Below are 24,884 nucleotides of genomic sequence, written 5' to 3' on the forward strand. Positions count from 1 at the left end.
CAGTGAGTGTGATGGTGTTTGTGGTCCTCAGTGAGTGTGACGAGTGTTTGTGGTCCTTCAGTGAGTGTGATGGTGTTTGTGGTCCTCAGTGTTTCAGTGAGTGTGACGGGTGTTTGTGGTCCTCAGTGAGTGTGACGAGTGTTTGTGGTCCTTCAGTGAGTGTGATGGTGTTTGTGGTCCTCAGTGTTTCAGTGAGTGTGATGGTGTTTGTGGTCCTTCAGTGAGTGTGACGGGTGTTTGTGGTCCTTCAGTGAATGTGACGAGTGTTTGTGGTCCTTCAGTGAGTGTGATGGTGTTTGTGGTCCTTCAGTGAGTGTAATGGTGTTTGTGGTCCTTCAGTGAGTGTGACAAGTGTTTGTGGTCCTTCAGTGAGTGTGATGGTGTTTGTGGTCCTTCAGTGAGTGTGATGGTGTTTGTGGTCCTTCAGTGAGTGTGATGGTGTTTGTGGTCCTTCAGTGAGTGTGATGGTGTTTGTGGTCCTTCAGTGAGTGTGATGGTGTTTGTGGTCCTCAGTGAGTGTGATGGTGTTTGTGGTCCTTCAGTGAGTGTGATGGTGTTTGTGGTCCTTCAGTGAGTGTGATGGTGTTTGTGGTCCTTCAGTGAGTGTGATGGTGTTTGTGGTCCTTCAGTGAGTGTGATGGTGTTTGTGGTCCTTCAGTGAGTGTGATGGTGTTTGTGGTCCTCAGTGAGTGTGATGGTGTTTGTGGTCCTTCAGTGAGTGTGATGGTGTTTGTGGTCCTTCAGTGAGTGTGATGGTGTTTGTGGTCCTTCAGTGAGTGTGATGGTGTTTGTGGTCCTTCAGTGAGTGTGATGGTGTTTGTGGTCCTTCAGTGAGTGTGATGGTGTTTGTGGTCCTCAGTGAGTGTGATGGTGTTTGTGGTCCTTCAGTGAGTGTGATAGTGTTTGTGGTCCTTCAGTGAGTGTGATGGTGTTTGTGGTCCTTCAGTGAGTGTGATGGTGTTTGTGGTCCTTCAGTGAGTGTGATGGTGTTTGTGGTCCTTCAGTGAGTGTGACGAGTGTTTGTGGTCCTTCAGTGAGTGTGATGGTGTTTGTGGTCCTCAGTGTTTCAGTGAGTGTGACGAGTGTTTGTGGTCCTTCAGTGAGTGTGATGGTGTTTGTGGTCCTTCAGTGAGTGTGACGAGTGTTTGTGGTCCTTCAGTGAGTGTGATGGTGTTTGTGGTCCTTCAGTGAGTGTGACGAGTGTTTGTGGTCCTTCAGTGAGTGTGATGATGTTTGTGGTCCTTCAGTGAGTGTGACGAGTGTTTGTGGTCCTTCAGTGAGTGTGACGAGTGTTTGTGGTCCTTCAGTGAGTGTGATGGTGTTTGTGGTCCTCAGTGTTTCAGTGAGTGTGACGAGTGTTTGTGGTCCTTCAGTGAGTGTGATGGTGTTTGTGGTCCTTCAGTGAGTGTGACGAGTGTTTGTGGTCCTTCAGTGAGTGTGATGGTGTTTGTGGTCCTTCAGTGAGTGTGACGAGTGTTTGTGGTCCTTCAGTGAGTGTGACGAGTGTTTGTGGTCCTTCAGTGAGTGTGATGGTGTTTGTGGTCCTCAGTGAGTGTGATGGTGTTTGTGGTCCTTCAGTGAGTGTGGTGGTGTTTGTGGTCCTTCAGTGAGTGTGATGGTGTTTGTGGTCCTTCAGTGAGTGTGACGAGTGTTTGTGGTCCTTCAGTGAGTGTGATGGTGTTTGTGGTCCTTCAGTGAGTGTGATGGTGTTTGTGGTCCTTCAGTGAGTGTGATGGTGTTTGTGGTCCTTCAGTGAGTGTGATGGTGTTTGTGGTCCTTCAGTGAGTGTGACGAGTGTTTGTGGTCCTTCAGTGAGTGTGACGAGTGTTTGTGGTCCTTCAGTGAGTGTGACGAGTGTTTGTGGTCCTCAATGTTTCAGTGAGTGTGACGGGTGTTTGTGGTCCTTCAGTGAGTGTGACGGGTGTTTGTGGTCCTTCAGTGAGTGTGACGGGTGTTTGTGGTCCTTCAGTGAGTGTGACGAGTGTTTGTGGTCCTTCAGTGAGTGTGATTGTGTTTGTGGTCCTCAGTGTTTCAGTGAGTGTGACGAGTGTTTGTGGTCCTTCAGTGAGTGTGATGGTGTTTGTGGTCCTTCAGTGAGTGTGATGGTGTTTGTGGTCCTTCAGTGAGTGTGACGAGTGTTTGTGGTCCTTCAGTGAGTGTGACGAGTGTTTGTGGTCCTCAATGTTTCAGTGAGTGTGACGAGTGTTTGTGGTCCTTCAGTGAGTGTGATGGTGTTTGTGGTCCTTCAGTGAGTGTGACGAGTGTTTGTGGTCCTTCAGTGAGTGTGATGGTGTTTGTGGTCCTCAATATTTCAGTGAGTGTGACGAGTGTTTGTGGTCCTTCAGTGAGTGTGACGAGTGTTTGTGGTCCTCAATGTTTCAGTGAGTGTGACGGGTGTTTGTGGTCCTTCAGTGAGTGTGACGAGTGTTTGTGGTCCTTCAGTGAGTGTGACGAGTGTTTGTGGTCCTCAATGTTTCAGTGAGTGTGACGGGTGTTTGTGGTCCTTCAGTGAGTGTGATGGTGTTTGTGGTCCTTCAGTGAGTGTGACGAGTGTTTGTGGTCCTCAGTTTTTCAGTGAGTGTGACGGGTGTTTGTGGTCCTTCAGTGAGTGTGACGGGTGTTTGTGGTCCTTCAGTGAGTGTGACGGGTGTTTGTGGTCCTTCAGTGAGTGTGATGGTGTTTGTGGTCCTTCAGTGAGTGTGACGAGTGTTTGTGGTCCTTCAGTGAGTGTGACGGGTGTTTGTGGTCCTTCAGTGAGTGTGACGAGTGTTTGTGGTCCTTCAGTGAGTGTGATGGTGTTTGTGGTCCTCAATATTTCAGTGAGTGTGACGAGTGTTTGTGGTCCTTCAGTGAGTGTGACGAGTGTTTGTGGTCCTCAATGTTTCAGTGAGTGTGACGGGTGTTTGTGGTCCTTCAGTGAGTGTGACGAGTGTTTGTGGTCCTTCAGTGAGTGTGACGAGTGTTTGTGGTCCTCAATGTTTCAGTGAGTGTGACGGGTGTTTGTGGTCCTTCAGTGAGTGTGATGGTGTTTGTGGTCCTTCAGTGAGTGTGACGAGTGTTTGTGGTCCTCAGTTTTTCAGTGAGTGTGACGGGTGTTTGTGGTCCTTCAGTGAGTGTGACGGGTGTTTGTGGTCCTTCAGTGAGTGTGACGGGTGTTTGTGGTCCTTCAGTGAGTGTGATGGTGTTTGTGGTCCTTCAGTGAGTGTGACGAGTGTTTGTGGTCCTTCAGTGAGTGTGACGGGTGTTTGTGGTCCTTCAGTGAGTGTGACGAGTGTTTGTGGTCCTTCAGTGAGTGTGACGAGTGTTTGTGGTCCTCAATGTTTCAGTGAGTGTGACGGGTGTTTGTGGTCCTTCAGTGAGTGTGATGGTGTTTGTGGTCCTTCAGTGAGTGTGACGAGTGTTTGTGGTCCTTCAGTGAGTGTGACGAGTGTTTGTGGTCCTCAGTTTTTCAGTGAGTGTGACGAGTGTTTGTGGTCCTTCAGTGAGTGTGACGAGTGTTTGTGGTCCTCAGTTTTTCAGTGAGTGTGACGGGTGTTTGTGGTCCTCAGGGCACTGGTTCCAGGCTGAGTTGGGAGAGGACGGCTGTTTCGTCAGCTCCGAGAGCAACAGCGACAGCGACTGACACATTAACTCAGCACATCGGCCTCCACATCAGCTTCACTGCCTATCGGACAATAATAATGCTTACACTTTATTTTAAGGTGAGGTAATTACATTGTTCTTACTCAGATATGTACTGAGTAATATTATTTAACTACATGTACTTACTATAGACTTAGGGTTAGAGTTTGGTGTAGGGTTAATTACTTGTAATTATGCATAATATACTGTTTACTATAGTAAGTACATGTAGTAACATGTAACTACGTCACCTTAAAATAAAGTGTTACAATAATAATAATAATAATGTTTCTTTTCTTTTTAGCATTTGTTGAGATATCTTTTAAACTGTATCTTTGAGTTACACTAGTTTTGTTAACAGTGAGCGTCGACCTTGTTGTGAAGCGCTGCTTTGCTTGCAGTGCTTATAAGTGTTTTTGATTGTGTTCTTTTATATAAATATTTAAGTTTGTTGTATATTTCATTAATTACTACACATTGTCTAATAACGTGCAATTTCACATGTTCTTTAAGAAGCAATAAAGTGACACCAAGCATACGATTTCTCTCATGGTTTGTGAACTTAGTCCCAATTACACGGATGTACGCCACAACAGAAAAAGAAAATATCTCTGGCTACTTCTGAGTGAAACTGTTTATCAAAAAAATGGTTCGATAAATTGTTTTGTTCAGTCGATCATAATAAAAGGCCGGGGTTTAAGTCGATTAAATGATTAGAGAAATCCTGTATATATCACCAGATTGAGTCAAAATTCTTATTTGAAATTGAGTCGAGTAAAATACAAATGCACAAATTAATCATTTACAGTGAGATGCATTAAATGTGCTTAAAAAATAAATAGGGTCGACTAAACCTTTCACACTTAAGCCCTATTCTGACAGTAATTGTCATGTGGACGTCTGGAAAAAGAATTAGCATGACACCTCAGTGATGAAACTTGCATTCGGATGGCGATTTATTGACGGCGGACGAGCGAGTTTTGTAATCGCATGAATGCGCTGCTCACGAGGTCAGTTGCTCAATTTGCTGTAAATAAAAAAAATGTCATATGATTTGAATAATACAAATCAATTATTAAAATGTATTTATAAAATACAGTATTTAATAATAGGAAATAATGTTTATTTTGTAATGTAAATGTATTATTTACCGGTAATAATTTTTTTTTTTTTAATATTAAATGAAAATACCATATGACCCCATGAGAAACAATGGCATAGTTGCACTCATCATCCTCTACAGTGAACGCTGGTGCATCATCCTATACATTTGTATGTAGATTTGTATTTTATTTTTAACTCCAAACCAAGATGGCCGATGACTGTTCAGAAATGCCAAGTTGCTCCGGAATATCCATCCATCCTTCTATCCTAGGAGACTCTTGCAGGTAAAAAATAAATAAAAATAAATTTTCCAAGTATTGATTTTAGATAGGGAGAAAATTCTGATTATCTGATAATCATCCGTCCACTAAATTGGACATCATACATCACTAGCTATATTTCAGCTACAGTTCATACTATTACTGTTTTTTTGGGGGGGGGGGGAGGGGGGGTTATACTTCATCTGTAGTAACTTTTATGTATTTGTTATCAGAATATATTTTGCATTAACATCACAAAAAGTAACCTGATTATGTGAGTACGTAATGCACTTTACTTGTAATGCGTACTCGTAACATACCGTAATCTGATTAAGTAACGCATTACAAGTAACGTGCATTACGTACTCAGATTACTTTTTGTTCTAGCCAGTAAATAATGCATTACAAGTAACGTGCAGTATATAAACAGATTACTTTTTGACGTAAGGAGTAAAGTAATACAAGTAAACAGTAAGGGTGATTATTCCTTGTTTCATAAGAGGATGCGATTTGATTTCAGGTTCCTGACAGGGCGTGGCCTAACATGCGGAAGTTGGCTCTGATTGGTCAGTTAGGAAGCATCTCTTTTTTAACTCTTCACTGTGAAGGGAAAGTGAGGTGCGCGTCTCCCCTCCTCCTCATCTAACAAACAGTTTTTACCTTATAACATTTTTCTTATAATTATCGACAGTGTATCTTTTTCAAACCGTTAGTTTCTGTTTTTTTCTCCTCCTGTGCCTGTTACTTTTTTCAGCGTAGTCGTGGATGAACCAATCACAGTCGGTCATTCTTTTTTCTTTTTTCTTTTTTTTTAGATGTGTTTGGCGAATATCTAGTAACATTCGTGGAATTAATAATCTTAAACTATCACTCTTCTAAATGTAGGATCTACTCATAGACAGTATCTACTCTGCACATTAGCCTACTGTGATGAATTTTCAATGAGAGGTTTGGGCTTTGTGAGTCGCTCGCTCTCTGAGCGCCTTCTAGTGGAGGGAGAGGATACTCCACATGACCAATCAAATCTTTAGAATCGGGGCGGGGCTTCACGTTATGTACTGCATAATAAGGACCCCAAGTCGACTTTTACCGCCTGTTTTAGAGTAAATATATTTTTTTCATGGATATATAATATTAAAAAGAATGATAACATCCAAAACATATTTAACTTATTTACTTATTTCAATAAAATTACTTGTTTCTCCCCAAAAGTTTGTATTTATTTTATTTTAAGATTGTTAAGAGATTAGAAATGTTCCTCAGGCGTCGCACAGAGGCGGGCGGTGGGGTCCTGCTGGCGGAGATGTCATTGAGCGCAGGCACGGCAGCCGTTACTCAACTCTCTGTGATGGAGAATGAAGCTCGGCTGAGTGTGTAGTGACCGGGGTCTGTGTCGAGAGTTACCGGGATCTGAGTGTGAAGTGACCGGGGTCTGTGACCGTGTTCTGGCCCGATGGCAGCGCTGTTCTCCGCGGCGGCCGCTGCTTCTGTGCGCTGCGGGATCAGAGCTCTCCTGCGCGGCGTCAACCGTCGAGGAGCCGCGGGACTCCCTGGAGCTCAGCCGCCGGTCAGACACACACACACACACACACACACACATACACACACACACACACACACACACACACACACACACACACACGTACGTGTTTGTTTCATCACACTGGTGTATCAGATCAAGTGTGTGTGTGCGATATGATTATCTGGTGTTTGTTTAGTCTTGTTATTGACCTATATACTTGTCTGTGTCTATAACTAGACATGGATGATTTGGCATATTTGATCTTTGTTATGATGTAACGTTAACAAATAACCGTCAAGGTGACGTAACTCCTAGAATGTTTCAGTAATTTCTCATAAACTCATAATCCTGCTCATAATTAATTCCTTTCTCAGTTTTTATCCCTGAACACACACGTGTTTGTTTCATCACACTGGTGTATTAGATCAAGTGTGTGTGTGTGTGTGTGTGTGTGTGTGTGTGTGAGAGAGAGATACATTGCTGTGTGTTTGGTCTTGTTACATTATCTGACAGATATGTATTTGTCTGTTTATATACAGTAGTCAACAGTTTAAGACAAAAACGGGTATTGTGCAAAATGCATGTGTAACTTTGATGAAAGGTTTTGATCCACTTTAAATATTGACCATTGCATATTGATAGATATATCCACTTGACATATGTTTGGACTTTATGATGTTACAAATAACCGTGTCACACTGTGACATAACTCCTAATGTGTTTCAGTAATTTATGACCCATAATTCCTTGCTTCCTCAGTTTTTATCCCTGAAGCGCCTGAAGCCAGCGGCGTCCGCAGGGAACCACGGCCGGCTCCCGATCTGCTCTTACTCCACCGAGGCTCCTAAAGGTAAGACCACACTAGATGAGTGACAGGTGATGTTCACCGGAGTCTTCCTCACTCACAGCCTCTTCATCCTCAGATGGGAAAGCCGGCGGACCGGGAGCAGGAGGAGGAGGAGGAGGAGGAGGAGGAGGGAGGAAAGGAGGGAGGAACGACTGGAAGAGTCGATTGCTGCAGGTAAACCCTCATGACCCGCTCTGCCTCGTGTTCTACCCCCAGAAACAAATATATTATAAATAAAAAATATGATGCCTATTTTTACGTCATTCAATATTTTTATGACATTTAAGGCGAGACACAACAGGTGAATAGGGTACAATTTTAAAATAATAGATATCACCATGACACTTCCTCAGTTGATTACTTATGGCGCTTTTCCACTGCATGGTACGGCTCTGCTCGGTACGGCACGGTTCGGTTCGCTTTAGCTCGGTTGTTTTTCCACTGCAGTTAGTACCGCTTCAAAGTGGGTGGGACTGATCGTTAATAGTTGTAGGTCCGACAGCGGCTAAGAGCTGTGCTACTTCCGCTCCTCGGCAACCAACGAGAGGAACGTCTGCACCTCGTCCACTGACCACGATTCAGACATTTCTTGTGTGATTTTTTTAAACTTTTTTTGTCAAGTAAATACTCTAAAAACAGGTGCTACCGCGTTGGCTGTTGTCTGGCTATTTAAATCTAGCGGGTTTAGTGTCTCGTGTCGCAAATACAATGACGCTGAAGTGACGATTCTGTCTGACCAATCAGTGATCTGCAGTGTTTTCACGTCACATTTGGTATCGGTACGGTACGCTTGGAATCTCAACAGAGGTGGTACCATTTAAAGCGAGCCGTGCCGTACCGTACCATGCAGTGGAAAAGCGCCATTACACAAGTTCATCATTTGTTTTTGTTTTTTTTATGTTTAATTATGCAAATTAGGCATTATCTCATTAAATATGCACAATTTTGCATATATTTTCAGTAGATAGATCTGAACATATGATAAAGCCGGGTGCAAAATTATTTTTAACTTTTGATTACACACAAGATGAAAAAAGATGTTCAGAGGGATTTCAGGAGATATGCTTTCATGACCTAGGAAATCTAAATGTACTGTCCATATCCTTAAAAAAATCGATTTTAGCCATAGTTTTTTGATTAAATGTCACATAAATCAGGCCAGGAATGATTTATTAACAAATCCCTCTGAACATATCTTCAGAATACTGCTAAGTGTGTAACTGGAGAGTTTGGTGAACATCGGCTGAGATGTGTCACTGGAGAATGACAAAAAACTCATTTTGAGAAAAAGGCATTTAAAGATTTGTTATGTAACAAATCATACTTTTTTAGTGGAAACAACTATTTACTGACAATATCTCATCAAATCATTAGCAACAACAATACACACCACCTAAATCACATCAAAACTTGATCACACAGCATTGATGGCCTTCAACTGAGCAGAAAAACAGTCAAAAACACACATCAGAGCGCGTCACGTGATGCATCTGAACCAATCACGGCGTCAGACATTGACATCAGCCAATGAGATTTCACTTTTAGAGTTAAATGCCCATTGTACTTTCACGATTGTCGTGTGTTTTAAGGAGGGGTGTGTGTGTGTGTGTGGTGTCTTTATACAGACGATTGTCGTGTGTTTTAAGGAGGGGTGTGTGTGTGTGTGTGTGTGTGTGGTGTCTTTATACAGATGATTGCCGTGTGTTTTAAGGAGGTGTGTGTGTGTGTGTGTGGTGTCTTTATACAGATGATTGCCATGTGTTTTAAGGAGGTGTGTGTGGTGTCTTTATACAGATGATTGTCGTGTGTTTTGAGGTGTGTGTGGTGTCTTTATACAGACGATTGTCATGTGTTTTAAGGAGGGGGTGTGTGTGTGTGTGGTGTCTTTATACAGACGATTGTCATGTGTTTTAAGGAGGGGTGTGTGTGTGTGTGTGTGGTGTCTTTATACAGATGATTGTCGTGTGTTTTAAGGAGGTGTGTGTGTGTGTGTGTGGTGTCTTTATACAGATGATTGTCGTGTGTTTTAAGGAGGTGTGTGTGTGTGGTGTCTTTATACAGATGATTGTCGTGTGTTTTGAGGTGTGTGTGGTGTCTTTATACAGATGATTGTCGTGTGTTTTAAGGTGTGTGTGTGTGTGGTGTCTTTATACAGATGATTGTCGTGTGTTTTAAGGTGTGTGTGTGTGTGGTGTCTTTATACAGACGATTGTCATGTGTTTTAAGGAGGGGTGTGTGTGTGTGTGTGTGTGTGGTGTCTTTATACAGATGATTGTCATGTGTTTTAAGGAGGGGTGTGTGTGTGTGTGTGTGTGTGGTGTCTTTATACAGATGATTGTCGTGTGTTTTAAGGAGGTGTGTGTGTGGTGTCTTTATACAGACGATTGTCATGTGTTTTAAGGAGGGGTGTGTGTGGTGTCTTTATACAGACGATTGTCATGTGTTTTAAGGAGGGGTGTGTGTGGTGTCTTTATACAGACGATTGTCATGTGTTTTAAGGAGGGGTGTGTGTGTGTGTGTGTGTGTGGTGTCTTTATACAGATGATTGTCGTGTGTTTTAAGGAGGTGTGTGTGTGTGTGTGTGGTGTCTTTATACAGATGATTGTCGTGTGTTTTGAGGTGTGTGTGGTGTCTTTATACAGATGATTGTCGTGTGTTTTAAGGAGGCGTGTGTGTGTGTGTGTGGTGTCTTTATACAGATGATTGTCGTGTGTTTTGAGGTGTGTGTGGTGTCTTTATACAGATGATTGTCGTGTGTTTTAAGGTGTGTGTGTGTGTGGTGTCTTTATACAGATGATTGTCGTGTGTTTTAAGGTGTGTGTGTGTGTGGTGTCTTTATACAGACGATTGTCGTGTGTTTTAAGGAGGGGTGTGTGTGTGTGTGTGGTGTCTTTATACAGATGATTGTCGTGTGTTTTAAGGTGTGTGTGTGTGTGTGTGTGTGTGGTGTCTTTATACAGACGATTGTCGTGTGTTTTAAGGAGGGGTGTGTGTGTGTGTGGTGTCTTTATACAGATGATTGTCGTGTGTTTTAAGGTGTGTGTGTGTGTGTGTGTGTGGTGTTTCAGGGAGACGTGCCGTGGGACGATAAGGACTTCCGCTATATGCTGCTGACGGCGGGTGGAGTCGCGTCGCTCCTGCTGATCCTCTACCTCAGAGACCCGGGCCGAGAGATCACCTGGAAGGACTTCGTGCATCGCTACCTGGACCGAGGACTGGTGAGAGCGCTGGCTGTAGTGTGTGTGTGTGTGTGTGTGTGTGTGTGTGTTTTAGGGCACGTTTACACCACAACGATGTGCTTAAAACGGCATTTTCTCCTTTGAGTTTTCTGTGTACAGACGACACCATTGTCAAACCGATCCCCAGTCACGCAAATGCATGGAAACGACTAAAAACGCATTATTTTGCTGCCAGGCCACTAGATGGCGATGACACACTATAGACTGAACATGTGATACACATGAGCATGACGTCATCGTCATCAGAGATTCATGTTTTGGTCGTTTTCAAAAGTTTGTTTTCTGACACCCAAAACACTTTTAGTGTGTAAACAAAACGCTAAAAGGTTGTAGGTGTTTAGTTGAAAACGGTGTCGTGTAAACCGGCGCTATATCTGATGAACACACGTGACGGGTCACACACACGTGACGGGTCACACACACCCTGACGAGGGCTTATCGGCCGCGACACGTTGGTGTGCCGTTGCTTGTCACCTGTTTTAAAATCTAAGGCATGAAAGAATAAAGGCTATTTATATTTTTCTAAAAACGCATTACTCAAGTGCCTTGGGTTGGATTTTCTCACATGTGAAAGGTCACCAGGGGTCACGGCTCACTGTCTGCTCTGAAACGGGCTCTTCTGTGCGCAGGTTGAGCGTTTAGAGGTGGTGAACAAGCAGTTCGTGCGGGTGATCCTGGTGCCCGGGGTCGACGCCTCTGAAGCTGTGAGTTATGATGGTTCCCTGTACAGTAGTGTGTGTGTGTGTGTGTGTGTGTGTCGCTGATCTGGAGTGTTTGCCTGCAGAGCTACGTGTGGTTCAACATCGGCAGCGTGGACACGTTCGAGAGGAACCTGGAGGCTGCGCACTATGAGCTGGGTCTGGAGCCGTCACGCAGAGCAGCGGTTATATACACCTCAGAGAGCGACGGGTCAGTGTGTGTGTGTGTGTGATGATCTGGATTCAAACTCACTCGATCTTATTCCTAAATGACAGTGATTCGTCTCTGTCTATTAAACCTTTGTCGTTTGCACATTTTAGAGTGGCCTTTATTGTGGACAGCCTAAGGCACACCTGTGCAATAATCCTGTTGTGTAATCAGCATCTTGATATGCACACCTGTGTGGAGGATTACCTCAGCGAAGGAGAAGTGCTCACTAACACAGATTTGTGAACAATATTTGACAGAAATAGGCCTTTTGTGTACATAGAAAAAGTGTTAGATCTTTGAGTTCAGCTCATGGGGGCAAAAACAAAAGTGTTGCGTTTATAGTTTTGTTCAGTAGAGAGAGAGAGAATAATCCAGAAGAACTGTATCCAAAACGCTTTAAGAAACTTGCTTCCAAATCTACAGTACTGTGAACAGTTTTAGGCTCTCGTGTAAAAATGTTCTAAAGTGAGGATGCTTTAAAAAATAATGTCATAAATTGATTTGATCTATTAATTAACTTCTATTAACTAAATCGAATCAATATTTGGTGTGGCCACCCTTTGCGTTTAAACCCGCTGTTGTCCAGATACACTTGCACATGGTTTTCAGGGAGGAACGTTTCTTCGAGCGTCTCGGAGACGTGTCCTCAGTTCTTCATGTAATCCCAGACAGACTCGCTGATGCTGAGAGCGGACCGGCTGCTGTCAGACTCCTTGTGCAGACAAACATCTCACTGCATTATTACAACTAATGGCAAAAATAACGTTTGGAAATGTAAACTGATATTTCCTACCGACACACTACAGCAAAATATACAAAAAACTGGCTTAAAAAAATAGTTTGGTGTGAAAATACTAACGTGCCTATATATATATATATATATGTAACGGAGGCCAGCTAGTAGTTGCTGTGCGAGTAAACCTCACTCCTCTGATCTCAATAGGCGCTCTAGCGACAGACGCTAGGGGCTTCAGTCTTTAGTCTCCTTGTTAGAGTGCCTGACTCTCATGCCGGAGACCCGCACGGAGCGGGGTGAGAAGGACCCGGGTGGAGGGGTTACATATATATATATATATATATAGTGCCGTTCAAAAGTTTTGGATCATTAAGATTTTTAATGTTTTTTAAATTAGTCACTTTCAGCATCATTACTCCAGTCTTCAGTGTCACATGATCCTTCAGAAATCAGTATAATATGATGATTTGATGCTCAAGAAGCATTTTCAGGATGCTTTTGTAACATTTGTAACTGTCATTTTTTATCAGTTTAACGTTGAACAAAAGTATTGATTTCTTCAAACAACATAAAGCTCTTACTGACCCCATTACTTGAGCACCATTTATAAATGCTTTTAATTGCTTTTTTATTTTCTTAATTATAATAATAAAACATAAAAACTAACCAACGCATCCTCACCTGTGAGATATTATCCGGTTTCATCTGTGATCTGTGGTGTCTGCAGGTTTCACAACCGTAGGCTACACACTGTTGTGGCGTTTTGGAAATGTCGTTCGTTACTGTGAATGAGTCTGAAATGTTGACCGTTCTAAGATGGCGGAGGCGTTCAGCAGAAATAAATAACATTACACTTCGCTAATATAGTTATATTAATGATAACATGTCTTCCTCTTTCTGCAGGTCTTTCCTGATGAGTTTCATTCCCACGCTGCTTTTGATTGGCTTCCTGCTGTTCACTCTGCGGCGTGGGCCAATGGGAGGAGGGATGGGCGGGGGAAGGGGCGGGCCCTTCAGCATGAGCGAGTCCACCGCCAAGATGATGAAGGACAGCATAGACATCAAGTTCAAGGACGTGGCTGGATGTGAAGAAGCCAAGGTGGAGATCATGGAGTTCGTCAACTTCCTCAAGAACCCACAGCAGTATCAGGACCTGGGGGCCAAGATCCCGAAGGTACGAGCGCAGGACAACACCCATCCTCCTGTCCGATTACCGGATTTTCCGGACTATAAGTCGTTCTGTAGTATAAGTCGCATCAGTCATAAAATGCGTCATGAAGAGGAAAAAGTCGCACTGGACTATAAGTCGCATTTATTTAGAAATTTATTTCACAAAATCCAAGACCAAGAACAGACATTTAATCTGGAAACGCAAGTTATTCAGCTCCACAACAGCACACAGAACAACAGCTGAATAGTGTCCGGTGTGTTAGCGTAACACAGGGTTTCCCGCAGCACTGTGGAACTAAGCAACACACGCCTGCCGCCTTAACTACGTCCTCAAAAACATGTATATTAGCGATATCCGGCGTGTTACTCTGTCCTGTTTAGAGCTCAGATTCTCCGCCGAGCCGATATTTCCCGCCGCTATACTCGGGCCGGCCCGTGATCTAGAGACGTGCGGCGCGGGACCAGATGTGGCCGAGTGCGAGCGGTAATGCGCTCACTCTGTGTGTGCGGCTGTGGGAGAATAACACGATTAAATATAAATATCTATGAATAAAACATATAAAAACTAATAAATTGTTATTCACCTGTTGCAGAAAAGCAACAAGAAGAACTAAAACAAAATAGAAACGATTTACAGGCCAGAGTTTCTATTTGTAACATGTTTGCAGCGTTGAGCGATGTAGCTAGCCGATCACAGACATATGTGTTGATTTATTGAACACAATGGCCAATCAGAAGCATTTAAGATGGACTCCCCTCACCCCTCAAAACGCAGCCAAAACGGCTGTAGACGGTAATGTTTTCTCTTGCTTCATCTCAGTCAGTATGAATTAATCTTGATATATAAGTCGCACCTGACTATAAGTCGCAGGACCGGCAAAACTATGAAAAAAAGTGCGACTTATAGTCTGGAAAATACGGTATTGATCCTCCTGTGTGTGTATTGATCCTGCTCTTATTACTGATCCTGCTGTGTGTGTGTGTGTTCAGGGTGCTGTGCTGTCCGGTCCTCCAGGAACGGGTAAAACGCTGCTGGCTAAAGCCACCGCCGGAGAAGCTAACGTTCCCTTCATTACGGTCAACGGCTCGGAGTTTCTCGAGATGTTCGTCGGCGTCGGCCCAGCCAGAGTAAGTCTGAACTATCGCTTTCAAACAGAGTTGCACCGATGTATTATTTTCACTCTCGGCCGATTGTTAGAAAACAGCCGATGATCAAAGCCGATTATATCCTGTCAATCAAAAGTGTTAAAAAATAACAGTTAAAAAATAGTGAGGTTAATGCAGGCTTTATTTGACCCTCTGAATCACCCGTAGTTCAAGCCAGGGTTGCCAGATCTGTGGGTTTTCCCTGCATTAAACATTATCTGCAGCACCTCTCATCCAATAATGGCAAAGAGCTTTGTGCTGTTGCTTCTGATGAGAAACAGTCTCAGCTTTCAAATTCTGTACATTTGATCACGGAATTCAAACCATTAATGCCGTTTTGTAAACATAATCTGTTTTAACATCGACATCGCGATGTGCGAGTGAGCGATAGTCACATCGCCGGAACATGCGATGTGAAGGGTATAGCACAGTAGCACCAGCGGGAGATATTACGCGCTTCATGAGGCACACGCGCGCGGTCTCTTGCTCTCTCTGTCGTGCACGCGCTGCGCGGTGTGGAGCACAGTCTCTGTCTCGCGGGCGCGCTCGCTCTAGATTCCGGAGATTTTAACTAATTTGCTGGCATCAGTGAGCCGCTATTAATATGCGGGAGACTCCCGGAACTTCCGGGAGACTTGGGATGTCTATATTTTCTATACTGAAATAATATCGGCATTATAATGATTGATTTTTCATTAGGCTATTTTTTTGGTGCTCCCTCAGCGCATGATGCGTGTGGTGGGAGCGGCGGCGCTGACAGGCGGTAAAGCTGCTGTTTTATTTAAAAATGTGTTCTGCTTTTGTGTTTACAGAAATGTTCTAATTTTGGAATAAAATATTAAGTGACCTTTTTGTCACTTGTAATGAAGCTTGCTTATTAGTGAAATTATTAATATCATGGAATGGTAATTATTGTCTTTAGCCTGGAGTTATGGCTCTCAATATCGCAATGTATATCGTTGGGGGGAAAAATATCGCAATGTCATTTTTTTCCAATATCGTGCAGCCCTAGTTTTGACACTTTTAAATGATGTGACCGATCGCTGTAGCGCCGCAGTTCAAGAGTCCTTTCTTCCACTTTAACACACATTATATCTAGAAAACATGCATGAATATCAGAAGGTATGCTGGGAGATACAGTACAACTTACTGAAATCTGTATCATGTAATCACTCAATCTGTGCTTTAACCGCGGAAAGACGTCAATAAAACCGCTTGTGAACTATCACTTAATGAATTCACCTCAGGAAAGTTATCCAGTGTTCAGTTTATTTAGCTGTAAAAACACTAGAGAAGAGCTTATTTACTGTTAATTATACACGTGTGTGTGTGTGTGTGTGTGTGTGTGTGTATATGTATATATATGTTTGAATACATTTGCCATGATGAAGTGTTTATGAAAACTAACGGAGTTGTGTACAAACATTTCAGCTTTTATTTGAGTGTAAATATAATATCTGGAAATAAAGAGCAGATTAATTTTAACCTCTAATATTATAGTGTACCAAATTCCCTGTATAGTTTGCAGCATTATTTTGGTAGAAAAATCGAACTGTTGGTATGGGCATCGGCCGATATCATTCTGAATAATCGGCGGAGAGATTTGGTATCGGTGCATCTCTAGTGTCAGATCTCTGCAAATGAAAGTGTAAGTGAACTGACTGTAGCGTGTGTGTGTCTGCAGGTCCGGGACATGTTTGTGATGGCGAGGAAGAACGCCCCGTGCATCCTCTTCATCGACGAGATCGACGCGGTGGGCAGGAAGCGGGGCGGCGGGAACTTCGGCGGGCAGAGCGAGCAGGAGAACACACTCAATCAGCTGCTGGTGGAGATGGATGGTGCGCACCACACACTGAACTCCGTTTGATTTGTATACATTCATTTGTATTTAACCTGAAAAAGGCCAAATCAACAGTGTGTTTTGCTTGTTCTTACAGGTTTCAATACAAGCACGAATGTTGTAGTGCTGGCCGGTACGAACAGGCCGGATGTGCTGGACCCGGCGCTGATGAGGCCTGGCCGCTTCGACAGGCAGATCTACCTGGGTAACAGCTTTTCCCTTTACACCTCTTCACTGCCTGGTTCTCAATCCTGGTCCTGGGGACCCACATCTCTGCACATTTTATACGTCTCCTTTATCTGACACACCCAGTTCAGTTCATAGAGCTCTTTCTTAACGAGATGATGATCTGAATCAGGTGTTAAATTTGGGAGACATATAAACTTTTTTTTTATTTAGCTGTTGGCCTTATGTCGACTGATATATCGTCACGGCCGGTTTTCTGTTTAAGTGTCTGAAGTGTTGGACTTTTATTTTCACAGCACCTGAACTTTTATTTTGACATCGCAGAGAAAGCCAGCATCAGAGCTTCATTATTTTACAGTCTTTGTTTAAAGCCCAACAGAAGTGCCTTAGATCGAGCAGCTTTGTTTGATGCGCTGACGTAATTTCCACTGAACTTATTGAATGGCTCCTCCCCCTTTTCAAATAGCCAATAGTGTTTAGTTTACATCACAGACTGAAAGTCGTACTTGACAGTAAGGAAGTGACTCAGAGCGCTAATGATACGGTGGATTCAATAGTAGAGAGCCTTTTCATTCTTAACCAGCGTACTGTTGCAAAATTGGAATAAAACTCACCGAACACACACCTCTGACCCATATTGCTGCGTGACGTGTGTCAACGGTCGCTTTGGTCAGGTGGTGTTTATAGCAGAGGGGGCGGAGCTTCAGATTCAAGAGAGCATTTGATTGGACAGAAGATGTGAGAAGCTAAAGTCCGCATTGACGTCATAAAAAATCTTGCCTTATTTTAGCGGAAGTGAGAGACTAAATTTTGAATGATTTTCTCCTAAATGTGAATTTTGTCATCGTTTTGGACACACCAGCTTATGCGTAACCTTAAGGCTAACATATTCATACTAAGCTAAAAAAAAAACAAGCATTTTGATTTCAGGGTGCCTTTAACAGTTGTCTAATAAATCATTAGAGCTGTTAAACAAAGACTGTAAACAGTACATGAAAAAGTATTCTAGAATTAGCTATAACCATCAGCGTTTATACTGTCTGCTTTGAGCAAACGCATTTATGTCATTTAAATATCTTTCAATATCTAATAATGAAACTGTCATCAGACTTTAGCGAATCAAGCTGTTGGATCCTGTGCTTTTGGAGCATGCATAAAAACACATGTACTCTGTCATTGGACTCACGTGAGCCACAGTCAAAAATCCTGCATTACAGACTATATTTAGGTCATGTTCATGTCATATTTACTGTGTGCTTTATTAGTGTTACCTGGACTTTAATCAGAAAATATGATTCCTAGTGCACAGACTCATCAGATAGTGTTTTTTTACTATTTGTAATGGAATTACAGAATCAAGAGTTGCTATTTTTAATAAATTAAATATTGTCAAAAAAAATGTAATTGCAGAATAGGGATGCAAATTATCGATTAATTAATTAATCATTAGTTGATTGACCTTATCGATCGATTAACTGATTTATTTTACGGCTATTTTCCTGAGAATGTAAATTTCTCACAGTATCAATAGTGTCTTTAACATAAAAAGCAAAATCTTACTTATGCAGAATATTAATTTTATTTAATTTTTTTATTCTATCTGGTGTCTAAGCTATTGGCATAAAAAGATGATATTGGTCGACCACTGATGCAATTCTTGAGCTGTGGGCTTAGAGCTAGGGATGCACGGATATGAAAATTGTCCGATACCAATAATTCTTTATATTTGAAAGCCAATAATCGATATATTGGCTAATAAATCTAAATCCAAATTTTTGAGAGCCTGATTACAAAAACAAAAGTCTCACCATTAAAAGCCATTTCCCAATCGCACAATTATAATGTTCTCATTATAACTTGATGTAGCTTATATGACTAGTGCTGCACATGTTGCACTGAACAGTATTTTCCTTTTTATCCATCATATTTCAAGCTGTTCAAACCCATCATGTTGAACAGTGTGCATCTGAAGTGTCTCGGCTGAAGGAAATAACCCATTATTTATCGGCTTTAATATAACAGCCAAATTTTCTCATCGGACTGATAACCATAACCTTAAAAATTAACGTATATATCGTCCAATACCGATATGGTGGCATCCCTACTCAGAACGAATATGTCTGACTGAAGAGCTTCTAAGATTTGTGTTCTGTCCTCCTTCAGGTCCTCCTGATATCAAGGGTCGGGCATCCATATTCAGAGTTCACCTGCGGCCGCTCAAACTGGACCCCAATCTGGACCGGGACGCCATCGCCAGGAAGATGGCCGCCGCCACGCCGGGCTTCACCGGTGAGCGAGCGACGACTTACACAGATGCTAATTTTCCTATTGAAAAGAGTGAATGTGCAAGACAAAGCTGGAAAATTATATGTTGTATGATAATTACATATTAGAAATTCACGTTTGGGAGTAGGCTGATGTAGTTGATATGATAATTAAGAAATCATAAGTGTTGCCATATTGATGCGGTATTGCTATATAAAGAGACTATTTTCTCTCCTCCAGGTGCTGATATTGCAAATGTCTGTAATGAAGCAGCTCTCATTGCTGCCAGACATCTGAATGAATTCATCGGTGTTAAGCATTTTGAGCAGGCCATCGACAGAGTCATCGGAGGTGAGCGCAGAAATGCAAACATCCCACTAACACAAACTCTGATGCTTGTGATCTACATGTTCAGATCTGTAACCAAAATAACAGCACTGGATGTAACAAAGTTTATTTGTGGGCCTGCCTTGCCTCTCTAACTGCAGTCGTATGATGTCTCAGAGATATTAGTGACCCGTGGTGTACCTCAGGGTTCAGTCCTGGGTCCCATGCGTTTCCTAATCCACATACTTCCTTCCTTCAGATTATGTGAAGTAGGGATATGAGCTTACTTGAATAATTCTATCCTCTTTAGTGGAGCTGAAGCTTTGCGAAATATGATTTCTTGAGTTGGCTTATGCAGCTTTAAAGTCCCCCTGTGGTGAAAATAAAGCTTTTAATGTAGTTTATATGTCTATGTGGTGTTCTAGGAGTTAAAAAACACGTTTTGAAATTGCTGGTGTTTCTGACGTCACAAACTACCTTGTAACCAATCAGATCAACGTGTGATCATCAATGAGTAGATCTCTGAGTGAATGAGTGGAGGCGGGGCTCATTTGCATATTCATAGAACATACTAAATGAGGCAAGGGTGTCGAGTTACATAAGGAAGGAAAAAACGCTTTGTCATTTTTGTGATCACAGTTTAGTTTTAAGGGATAAAAGTATTGACTACAGGGGACTTTAACTATCCTAAGGTTCAAATCATATACATTTTTAGTCATTGATGTTTTGTGCTCTGATCTTTTAGGGCTGGAGAAGAAGACTCAGGTATTACAACCCACTGAGAAAAAGACCGTAGCCTATCATGAAGCAGGACATGCTGTCGTGGGCTGGTTTCTCCAACATGCTGACCCACTGCTCAAGGTCAGGGCCCTAAATGCAGGATTTTAGCTTAAGGTCACAGTCATTCGTCTGTAAATTGATTATTGAAATTTACGTGTTCCAGGTTTCCATAATTCCCAGAGGTAAAGGCCTGGGTTATGCGCAGTACCTTCCGAAGGAGCAGTATTTATACACCCGGGAGCAGCTCTTCGATAGGATGTGTATGATGCTGGGCGGGCGGGTGGCCGAGCAGGTGTTTTTCGGCAAGATCACGACTGGGGCTCAAGACGACCTTAAGAAGATCACGCAGTCAGCGTACGCTCAGGTACAGAGACTGCTTGCTTTGTGTGTTACACAGTTTGCTATAGTGACATTATGCACTGATTTTCCAGTATGTTTTCCGTTTAGCAGAAGCTTTTATCCAAAGCACTGTACAATATAGGAACAGTCCATGTTGAGTAGAGCTGAAAATGACATTCAGAGTAGTCAATGAATCACTTTAACAATCATTAGATTGCTAGCAGAAAATAATTGTTAAAGGTCCCATGACATGGGGTTATTATATTATTTTATGTTTCCTGGGTTGCCCTTATAATGTTAGTATGTTTTTTAGATCAAAAATAGTCATAATTTAGAAATAAAAGGCATTTTTCCTAGCCCAGTTTTAGCCTCTGATTTGAACGCTCTGTTTGAAGGGGCGTGTCTGTGTGAGACTTCGGTGTAACCGCCCACTGCTGTGATTGGCTGACATGCTTGCATATGAAATAGCTACTTATTACATGTGAAACTCTCTCGAATACTTTTACTACAGTTATTATACGTTTTTACTATTACAGCTGTCGAGATGAACAAATCGTCAGAAGTTTTTAAAGTATTTAGATCTATTCCCATCACATAAAATGTTGCCGTGATGAGCATTGCGCAAGCAGATGACAGTCTGTTGTTGATCGCGAGAATGAAGATCTTATCATTGCAACGCAGTTTCTGCACTCTCTCTAATGCTTTCACCAATGCAAACACGATGCTGTAAATACAGTAAGAGCTTCATGTGCAGTGTAACGTGCGTCATTGATTTCATAACGAGTTTGGCAAGTGTCCAGATAAACTCGATCGCGCTGTGTCCATGAGAAAATGAGCTAGGAAGTAGGAACGCGTGCGTGCGATTCCTACAAAGATTGTTCCTTGATCGCTTTGTTTATAAGTTAATTTATTCACAATTTAAATACGATTATTTTCATCCTACTAAAAGAAACGATGTGAAGTTGATATTTTAGTCACTGGCTTGACTTACTGAGGCATAAACAGCTGTATTGAACGATTTGAGAGAAAGATTACCTGTCTGAACTTGAACAATTACACATCAGAAAGTGTTGCTTGGTAACGTTAGCTCGATCGATTTATTTTCAGACGTTCGTCGAGGCCAGCTCTTGTATTATTGGCCCAAGTTGAGGAAACAGTCGTCGATGTATGCCGCAGACATGCAAAACTTTGGGAGTTGTGTCGGCGCATTTCCAGAGAAAATGAAATGAATCCACTGGTTCTTGCTTGGATGAAGGAACTAAAAAAAGGCTTCGGTGTTCATTTGTACATCCAATTATTGAGCCATTATTATGCTTCGCTCGCTCAAAAGCCATGATATCTCCCGTGGACAAACTAAAATCACGCGCACGCGTTCCTACTTCCTAGCTCATTTTCTCATGGACTGGAAATATTCTCTGGGCGGGCAAAGCAGAGAAAGGGGAGGTAACATTTCCTCCTTATGACGTCATACGGAGGAGATTCAAGATCAGCCCGATTGAGCTTCCACTTTTTCAAAGGCAGAGAAAGATAGCAAAAGCTCGATTTACACCGATTGAAATTTCTAGAAATTTGGGGACCATATAAAGGCTAGGGGAACTCATATTAATGTTAAAAAACCTCAAAAAGTGAAAATTTCATGTCATGGGACCGTTAATGCAATGATTGAACAACACATTGGTGAAAGCTCATTAGGGTCGGGTATCGTTTGAATTTAACGATTTCGATTCTGCTTATTGATTCTGATTCTTATCAATTCCTAATTTTGATTCAAATCAGATTTTAAAAAAAAGATATCATTCACATTTAATCTTATTGTAAAACATTTCATTGTTGCTGAATATCATGAACAAAGATCAACAAGCTAAAGAACACTTACGCAGGGAACTTTTTGCCTGTGGTTTAAAAATACCATAGAAAAACAACTAGCCTAACTAATATAAACTGCATGCATTATTAAAGACAAGACACTCAGTCATTTAAAAAGAACAAATTCAAAAAATTAGCAATCGCAACAAATAGATACAACTGAACAAAGATACGTTTGATATCAAGTCTTTTAAGATTTTCAGATACGGAGTCAAATATAAAATAACACTTGTAACTATATTTTTTATGTATATTTATAAAGTCCAAAGTTATTCAGTCAAGAACAGCGAGTGAATTTTGTCTTTTTGGTTAGTGTTATTATAGAGAGCAGCAGGAATATTAGTTTGCACAATATACTGTTACTCTTGCGTGCAGCACAGAAAACCATCGTGAGTCGTCTCGCGTTTGAATGGTTTAAAGGCATATTAAAATGCACACAAAGGAATCGATAAGAGGAATCGAAATTTTTATTTAATAACACTTTTTTTATTTACACTATCTTTATTTGACAATTTTCTTCCCCTACTTTTCTCATAGATTGTGCAGTTTGGCATGAGTGAGAAAGTGGGGCAGGTGTCGTTCGACCTGCCCCGGCAAGGAGAGATGGTTCTGGAGAAGCCCTACAGCGAGGCTACGGCAGAGCTCATTGATGAGGAGGTCAGAAATCTGGTGGACCGGGCCTTTCAGAGAACACTGGAGCTCGTCTCTGAGAAACGAGAGCAGGTGGAGATGGTGAGAACAACTGCCAGCTTTAAATGGAGTGAGGCATAACTAGTGGCCATTACAAAAGCTAGTGAGCTGTGGAGTGCCTCAGGGTTCAGTCCTTGGTCCCATTATTTTTCTCATCTTCTTGGTTTTTCCTTTAAATAATGCAGCATAGCTGTATAATCTTCAGCTTAGTTCTACCACAAAGCAGAGATTTTAGTTCATACTAAGAGATTTGAGTGTCATTTGAATTAAGTTAAGCTTTCAAAGTCACCTGCTCAGTCACATTTTATTGATTGTCCGTTTTTTTCGAATAGGTTGGAAAGCGTTTGCTGGAAAAAGAAGTTCTAGACAAAGCTGACATGGTGGAGTTGCTGGGACCCAGGCCGTTCGAGGAGAAGTCCACATATGAGGACTTTGTGGAGGGCACTGGCAGCTTCGAGGAAGATACAAGTCTTCCGATTGGGTTGAAGGACTGGAACCAGGAGAGAGGAGAGATCCAGGAGGAGCCTCCAGCTTCACAGGAAAAACTGGCGGCTTGAAATGAACACCGCTCTCGAGATACTTTCCACCCGCCTCTGATACTTGCCTTACTGTGGAAACTGTGGGAAAGGAGAGTCTCCTGGGCTAAAGAAAAGATTTGTGAATTTTGTTGGTATTTGCATTTCACTTCCCTTGTGTTAATTCTAACCAGGGGACGTTTATTGAATTTGAAATGCCTTAATGCAAAGATTGTCTCCATAAACTATGCTGGATAAACTTTAACACCGGACACCACAAACGCTTTATGACAGATCAGGAACTCAGAATTATCCTTTCAGTTATTTCTTTTATCCTTTGATTTCTGCCATTATATAATAAACTGAATTATATCCTTTTAGCTACTCTTCCTCTTAATAGAAGTGGAAGAAACGACTGTATATTTGTACAATTTTCATTTGTGTGTTCTAAGAAAAAAATGTTTTGAAAGTTTATTTAAATTAAATCAGTCCTTTCATACATTTTATGTTTTTTGTTTTTGTTTTTTTTCAACACTTACAATGTTGGTCAATGTTTCTTGCACCAAAAACAGACGTTATTTTTTCTCATGACCAATTTCCACCTTTTTTTCTTACCCTTTATTTAGGTAATTTATGCAGCTTGTTAAAAAATGTAGAATATGGTGCAAAAGTTCATTTATTTCAGTAATTCAACTCAAAAGGTGAAACTAATATATTATATAGACTCATTACATGCAAATTGAGATTTCAAGCTTTTATTTGTTATAATGTTGATGATTATGGCTGAAAACCCCTAATTCAAAATTAGAATATTGTGAAAAGGTTTCCATAAGCTGTAAGCCATAATCATCACAATTATAACAAATAAAGGCTTATTCTTAAGGCGATATACAAATTGTATCTGTATTTTGATCCTTGTATACATCTGTATGAATTCACCACTTCATCAGGGTTATATTTACAGCATCTAATCTACAGAAAGATCATATCCTTTTTTCGGCACTACAGTGTTTTGTTATATTGTATTTCTAGGCCTTATACTGACATCAGCAGAAGTAGGGCAAAGCTAGATGATTTATCACTTTATGTTCATCAGGGACACTCCCGTTTTAGATGGGTGAGATTTAGCCAAGACACATCCAGAATCGCTGCTATCTATGATGTTGTGAGCTACAAATCTTACTCTTATTTGTGGTGGTTAAAGTATGAAAGAGAATAAAAGCCCAGTGTAAGTTTGTGGATCTTCTCTATGAAAGGCAAAAGCAGCGTTCTTTAGACCGAAGGATGAACCGTGTGCAGATCACGTGAAGCCTTCTGAATCCTGCTAGCGTGTCTGTTCAAGTAAATTGTACCACACTGCCTCCATTTAAAGCTAATAGGCAGGTTGTTGTGTCACAAGACTTGCTTTGTACAGTAATAGCTACAGTAAAGTATATCGGGGAAAGAAAGGGAGGATAAACAACCTGATCATTGACATTTTTCACATTTATTCCCGTTATATTTTTGCCCTCCTTGATTTGAC

At 41.7% G+C, this 24,884-nt stretch overlaps 2 protein-coding genes across 2 annotated transcripts in view; both read left to right on the forward strand.

The window, feature by feature from the left end:
• tdrd12 (tudor domain containing 12) overlaps nt 1-4,161 on the forward strand; it is a 75,222-nt gene extending 71,061 nt beyond the window's left edge. Inside the window, exon 35 of the mRNA XM_079602916.1 lies at nt 3,549-4,161. Within this exon, the coding sequence (XP_079459042.1) occupies nt 3,549-3,622 (74 nt within the window). The 3' untranslated portion in view covers nt 3,623-4,161. The remainder of the gene's footprint in view (nt 1-3,548) is intronic.
• Nucleotides 4,162-6,253: 2,092 nt separating this feature from the next.
• On the forward strand, nt 6,254-24,843 carry afg3l1 (AFG3-like AAA ATPase 1). The gene is made up of 16 exons (XM_079602917.1): nt 6,254-6,552; nt 7,267-7,357; nt 7,431-7,528; nt 10,423-10,572; nt 11,223-11,297; nt 11,378-11,502; nt 13,142-13,412; nt 14,399-14,536; nt 16,239-16,392; nt 16,492-16,599; nt 18,744-18,869; nt 19,086-19,196; nt 19,918-20,033; nt 20,116-20,316; nt 22,695-22,889; nt 23,180-24,843. The coding sequence occupies exons 1-16, from the start codon at nt 6,439-6,441 to the stop codon at nt 23,402-23,404; spliced, it is 2,298 nt and encodes a 765-aa protein (XP_079459043.1). The 5' UTR covers nt 6,254-6,438; the 3' UTR covers nt 23,405-24,843.
• Nucleotides 24,844-24,884: the final 41 nt, after the last annotated feature.

The sequence above is a fragment of the Phoxinus phoxinus genome (genome assembly GCF_949152265.1).
Source record: "Phoxinus phoxinus genome assembly, chromosome: 25".
Classification (NCBI taxonomy): domain Eukaryota; kingdom Metazoa; phylum Chordata; class Actinopteri; order Cypriniformes; family Leuciscidae; genus Phoxinus; species Phoxinus phoxinus.

What these genes read in the sequence shown, in the direction of transcription:
- afg3l1 (XM_079602917.1), top strand. Translation starts at nt 6,439, where the DNA reads ATGGCAGCGCTGTTCTCCGCGGCGGCCGCTGCTTCTGTGCGCTGCGGG. An exon ending in TACACCTCAGAGAGCGACGG is followed by an intron (nt 11,503 to 13,141) that starts GTCAGTGTGTGT and finishes CTCTTTCTGCAG; the next exon opens with GTCTTTCCTGATGAGTTTCA. An exon ending in AACGAGAGCAGGTGGAGATG is followed by an intron (nt 22,890 to 23,179) that starts GTGAGAACAACT and finishes TTTTTCGAATAG; the next exon opens with GTTGGAAAGCGTTTGCTGGA.